This window comes from Nelumbo lutea, chromosome 3 (assembly GCF_056320005.1).
Source record: "Nelumbo lutea isolate HS-2025 chromosome 3, American lotus-T2T, whole genome shotgun sequence".
In the NCBI taxonomy this organism is placed as follows: Eukaryota; Viridiplantae; Streptophyta; class Magnoliopsida; order Proteales; family Nelumbonaceae; genus Nelumbo; species Nelumbo lutea.
The window spans coordinates 6815109-6821118 of NC_142686.1; the positions used below are offsets into that span (position 1 = coordinate 6815109).

The 6010-nt window shown below is 41.3% G+C and overlaps 1 protein-coding gene across 1 annotated transcript; it reads left to right on the top strand.

Moving 5' to 3' along the window:
* Positions 1 to 797: 797 nt before the first annotated feature.
* Positions 798 to 5183, top strand: LOC148862630 (protein terminal ear1 homolog). The gene is made up of 5 exons (XM_088979847.1): positions 798 to 1923; positions 2476 to 3235; positions 3393 to 3512; positions 3657 to 3798; positions 4515 to 5183. Exons 1-5 carry the CDS (start codon positions 1200 to 1202, stop codon positions 5004 to 5006), a joined length of 2238 nt encoding a protein of 745 aa, XP_088835973.1. The 5' UTR covers positions 798 to 1199; the 3' UTR covers positions 5007 to 5183.
* The last annotated feature ends 827 nt before the right edge of the window (positions 5184 to 6010 follow it).

Here is a 6010-nt window from a genome sequence, read left to right on the forward strand (position 1 = left end):
GCCAATGGTAAACCTGTTGGGCGTACGTAGTACATCGTCATTGGCCCACCATCCTCCGATTCCAACAGAGGACTGGAATAGGCTAGGTTTCCGGGTCTCTTACTCTAAACTCGGAAGTAGGACGAAATGTCTCACCTGCGTCCGGTACCGGGGTTTGAGTGTCCTATTTTTTCTCGAAATGGGTCAACCGTACTTGGGAATATGAGCAGTACACGTGGCATACATGCTTTGAATATAGAAAATACTTTTATACTGGCGAGCTTTAAGACAGTCAAACACAAAAGGGAGTATTAATATAAGACATCCATAAGTCCCAAGTGTAGGGCTACGTCCCAACCAAGTAAAATATGCTATAAACATTTGTCGCAAGTGCCACGTGTACGGTTAGAGTCAATCCCTCCCGGCAATAAATTAAGTGGTCAAAACAGGGAATCGAGGAGGTATAGCAATAACGATCTTGATATCATCGTCGATCGACACCCGTACCCGTATCTGTGGGTATACAGTAATACAGTACAGCGTGCTGCACTGCTGCTATCTTTACTATCTTACCATTTTACTCCCAAAGAGAATTATTAAGAGGAAGAGAAAATATCAAAATAAGGGATAAATTCAGTGTACGAGGACAAAAGGGCATTTGTGTAATTTAATAAACACAGTGTGAATTGAACGAACCATTTTTAGCAAATTCGGCTCGAAAAAAGGGTGGTAAGAAGGGAAATGAAAGACCGGTTTGGGCTTTTAAGCTTCAGAACCTTGGGACCGGACTTCAGCACTTCACACTCTCGCTGGCTGTAGCTTCTTGTAAGTTGTAACTTGTAAGCCTGTAACCTGTAAAAGAGAAAGAGAGAGAGAGTGTGTGTGTGTGTGTGTGTGCGCTCTTATGTAAGAGTAGAGAAGATGGATGGCAATGCCGAAGAAGGCAACCAAGGGACCGTTACATGGTAAGCTGACCCTGAGATGAAGGCTGGGCTTTAACGTGCGCCTGCAAAGCCTCTGTTGCGTTAATGTACCAGATTTGACGCGTTGGCTTTTCGCCGGGAAACCGCTTTTAGTACGATAGCGGTTTCAGGCGACAATAAAGACAGAAGCAAAAACAACAAAGAAAAAGGGTGAAAAACAAGGTTCAGAAACTGAAAGATTTTTTTTTTCTCTTCCCCGGTTTTCCGGTGCGGCGAGCTAAGGAGCTCTAAAGCGGCATGGATGAAACTGGAATCGTTAGGCAACCGGGACACTTGGACCCTCGAGCGCAAGAGTTCCGACCGAGAAATATTCCTTCTCCACAAAACCAGGTTGCCCTCCTTCACCCGCAAATTTACTACCAAAGCCCTTCTTCATACCCGTCTACAGGAGTTCAAGCGATGCCTTTCTATGATGGGGGGACAGGTTACCATTCAGCCCCTCTAGTGGCGTACCCTAGACCCAGCAGTGTAAATCCACCTCAACCACCACCATCGCTGCCGCCGCCTTCGGCCACGGTTACGAGAGCGTTGCTTCTAAGCTCTGTGCCAACGGACGTTAATGAGACGACGCTGAGGAGAGAGGTAGAGGTGTTTGGTGAGGTGAGAGCGGTTCAGATGGAGAGGTTACAGGATGGAATCGTCACGGTTCATTTCTATGATTCAAGACATGCACAGGCAGCGATGATGGAGATACGAGAGCAGCACATGCAGCAGCAAAGTAGGTTGCGACAATACTACGACTCGTTGTTGAACCAGAATTTATGGATTGATGTGGAGAATTCGGCGGCCCCGATGCCTCCACCTGCGCGTGGGCTCATTGCTGGCCGAGCTGTTTGGGCACAGTTTACTGTGCCGTCGCCAACCATTGGTCCCGACGGGCAAAATCAAGGGACCCTGGTGGTCTTCAACTTGGATTCGGGAGTTTCAGCAAGCAAGCTTAAAGAAATTTTCGAAGCTTTTGGTATGAATTACCAACGAATAACCAAACACCTACCCAGGTTTTAACTGAAATCGGCCTACTGATGATTTAATTTTCTGGGTTTTGACTTTTGATTGACTTCAATTTCATGTTCTTAAATTGTTTTCCTGTTTCTCCTTCTCCCCCTTCTCGCTTCGTTTCTCTTTCTCTTATTGTTTTAACCTATCTTTTTCAGTGGAAAAACAAATCAGAAGTCGATCCTTTCTCTTTGGTTCACTCTTGGTCTTGTATGAACTCTGAGAATATTTGAACAAGAGAATGACAGAATCTGTTTCGTTCTTTGTGGTATATATTTTTGTGCACTTGTTTGTTTAGTTGCTTCTTACGGGGGATAGTGGGGGCAAACGTCTTAAGTGTTTTTCATTTTTTTCTCTTTTCTTTTATTATCTGATTCTTTTTCAACTGTTGTTATATACTTCGCTTCTTGCTCATAGGGTGGCTTATAAGCTTATTTATTTGGTTGATTTTGATTTATTTTTAATTTACAGCTTTAGTTGATAGATTTTCTTCTTGAATGATTTTGTAATAATTTAGGGCCTGTGAAGGAATTGAGAGAGACGCCGTCAAAACGGCATCAGAGGTTCGTGGAATTCTTTGATGTTAGAGATGCAGCTAGAGCTCTTTCAGAAATGAACGGAAGGGAAATCGGCGGCAAGAATATAGTAATTGAATTTAGTCGTCCTGGTGGTCATGGAAGAAGGTTATCGAACGCTGCTGCTACCAGCGCCACCAGCAACATCAACAAAACCACCACCGCTTCTGATGTTAACAGAAGCAGCTACCACACAATGAGTACTGGGAATTACTCTCAAGCATCAGCACCTCCATCACTGCCTCCTAGATTTTTGGGCCAGTCAACCTCCGATTCTTATCTAACCCAGCCTTCTCAAACTCAACACCCGAGTAAGAAACCTGGCTTTACTAGGAAGAATATTGCTAATTGGAACGGCAACTCGAGATCAAATTATGGAGCTCCAGAAGCCGTAGCAGGTCCCATGGGTTCGTTGTCTCTTAGTGTTGTTGGCAATGAGAGTGAAGGTGACGAGGATCGTAGTGGGTCGTCGAGGAGAAGGACTAGGAAGAGCAGCGGCAGCGGCAGCAATAGCAATACCAGCAACAAAGGCAACAACAGTATCTCTTCAGCAGCTACGAAGCTGCCGAAAAGTCGGTCATGGAAGGGCAGACAGAAGAACTCGGATGTTCATTTCTTGATCAACGAGGATGCAATGATTGACTCCGATTGCAGTGATACCAGAACCACTGTCATGATCAAGAACATACCGAACAAGTACAGGTGATTTGCTCCCGGAAGTCCTAGTTACGATCTATATATCTGGGATTTATTTATCTCTCTTTTTATATGGATTTCTATTTGGATTTGTATTTATTATTACTAGTTTCTTTCTGTGGTTTTATTTTCTGTTTTGGGGGGGATTTGGGGCGTGGTGCAGTCAGAAGCTGCTATTGAACATGCTGGACAACCACTGCATAAACTGCAACGAGCAGATTGGCGACGGCGATGATCAGCCCTTATCTTCCTATGATTTCGTTTATCTTCCCATTGATTTCAAGTAATTTTCTCTCGTCTTATTTTTTCTCTTTATCAAAGAAATAAATAATCGTAAATTTGTTTATTTTACTTGTTTTGATTCCATTTCAATCATGTCTTTGTTAATACTTTTATTTTTTCCCCTCCGTTTTATTTGTTGCATCAGTAACAAGTGCAATGTTGGATATGGGTTCGTGAACCTAACGTCTCCCCAGGCGACATGGAGGCTCTACAAGGCTTTCCACTTGCAACCATGGGAAGTCTTCAACTCCAAAAAAATCTGTGAAGTCACTTATGCTCGGTTGCAGGTATTACATTTTTATAATGAATTTATTTATTTCCTATTGGTTTGTTGGATTTTTTTTGTGCATATTTATTTATTATTTGTGTTTATATCTAAATTTTCATTTCCAAGTACAGGACGTAGATCAAAATTAAATTATTGCCTTCTCTTTCATTTTAGCCTCTCGTATATTCTATTTGTGATTATTGTTAAATTACGAGTGTTCCTGTGCGTCAGATATGAAGTGGGTTTTGAATCTTTTGATTTTTATATTTTCTCTATGTTTTACTTAATTTACTTTGTAAAAAATAAGACATTGTTTAATTTCTTGTCTTTATTTATTTTTTATTCTATGTAAATTGTTTATATACATCCATTGGCTTCTTGAACAACTTATTTGATTATAGAAAACTAGTTTTTTTTTTTGTAGAGATAGAAAACTTTTTATTTTTTTTAAATTAAGTGATACAATATTAATGAAATTTAAGATAGATTATGGTCAATTTTGGAGTAGTGAGTGTTATTTATTTATTTTGGTAAAAAAGAAATTCATTAGAACCAACAAAAACTTAAATAAAAATCAGTGCAGAGGGTTCACTGGTTTCCATGTTTGATTGGCATTTGGCAATGTGGCTTATAGAGAGCCATAGACGTTAGAAATTTCGTGCGTACTTTTTCATAATTGAAGTAATAAAAATAAGGGATTCTGTAGTTAAAAAGGACATATATCGGTGAGTCCAGGGCTTGGAGACACTAAAAGAGCATTTCAAAAACTCAAAGTTCGCATGCGAGACAGATGACTACCTCCCTGTGGTGTTTTCTCCGCCTCGAGACGGGAAGAACTTGACTGAGCCCATACCCATTGGTGCTCACTCCAGCGCAACTACCAACAAAAGACTGGGTCATGCCAGTGGAGTTGATACGAGGGAGGAGGAGGATGATATTAACATAGACGGTGATGGAGATAATAGGGTAGATGTGTACGAGGAGGAAGGTGGCACCAACTCAAACCGCATTGCCGATAATAATGATAGCTACGATATTGACGACAATGTTTGTGGTAACAGTGGCGTTGAACCGGAAGTTTGTTTTAATTCCACCGACGGGAGCACTGTTACCTGTACCAGTGCAATGGGTACTACTACTACTACATCACCCAATGGGTGCTTGAGCACCGAGCCTCAGCTGCAGCAGCCCAAGGCTCTGAGTATGAGTCGCGCTCAGGTCAGCTAGTTTCCTTTTTTTTTTTTTTTTCCTTTATTTCATTCTGTTTCTCTCTCTCTCTGGTCTTCTATACATGGTTTTATTCATCTTGTAATTCCGAAAAGAAAAACAAAAATACATGAAATTTACAAACATCGAGGATTTTTGAATGGTGGTTTACACATTGGAAATATGGAAGTATCTTTTCTTCCCTCTTCCTCTCTTTTTCTCTCTTTCTATATATATACTTTGGCTGCTCGTACAAATCATGCATCTCTCCCTCTGTCTCCTGTTAAGAAGACGAGACACTCAGCCACCTTCTGCCGCCGTTTCATGGCAAGCAGGTGGCTAGCCTGCTGCCACCCACCCACGCTACTACTACTACTACTTCAACGTCACCTTTTTCGGCGCGTGCCGTACAGTAGTGAGTAATGGTGGTTACGTGGTTTATATAGGTCTTGTTGTGCACATTAGATAAAACGTAATATATGATGTTAACGTGCGCACTAAACCATTTCCGTCACCAATGTGAGGGAAATAGTGAGGGAAATAGAGAGATGCACATTGGCTGACTTCGCAAGATACCTTAAAATGTGTTTGGTTTCAAATTAGAAAGTAGCAACCCTCCTTTGAATAACACAACGACCGGACTGGACTCCGTCGAACTATCACAGAAAATGTAAAAGAAATCAAAGTATTTTCATTTTATCGCATTGAAGGGCAATGGCAACGAGGGATCTCGGTTTATAGGTCTGAGTGTTGAAGGGTAGCTGGTTGATTGACGTTGGTTTTATTAAGAGACTTGGGGGACTAAGAAGGATCCGGTATTTGATATACCAGACGGAAGGAGAGATAACTGGTAAGAGAGTTGGCTCGGTCATCCAAGTGAAATCGTCTGTCGCTTAGTTTTTTTTTTTTTATTATCTTCTTCGTAAGCACGAATAAATAAAAGAAATGTCGAAGACGAAGAAAAAAAAAAGGAAAAAAACACCAACGTCTGCAACAATCAAGAGAGATGCATAGTTGGTTACAGT

Excerpts from the sequence above, each read along its gene's own strand:
- LOC148862630 (XM_088979847.1), top strand. The coding sequence starts at position 1,200 with ATGGATGAAACTGGAATCGTTAGGCAACCGGGACACTTGGACCCTCGA. Across the intron at positions 3,236-3,392 it reads AACATACCGAACAAGTACAG|TCAGAAGCTGCTATTGAACA; the intron begins GTGATTTGCTCC and ends GGCGTGGTGCAG. Across the intron at positions 3,799-4,514 it reads TCACTTATGCTCGGTTGCAG|GGCTTGGAGACACTAAAAGA; the intron begins GTATTACATTTT and ends CGGTGAGTCCAG.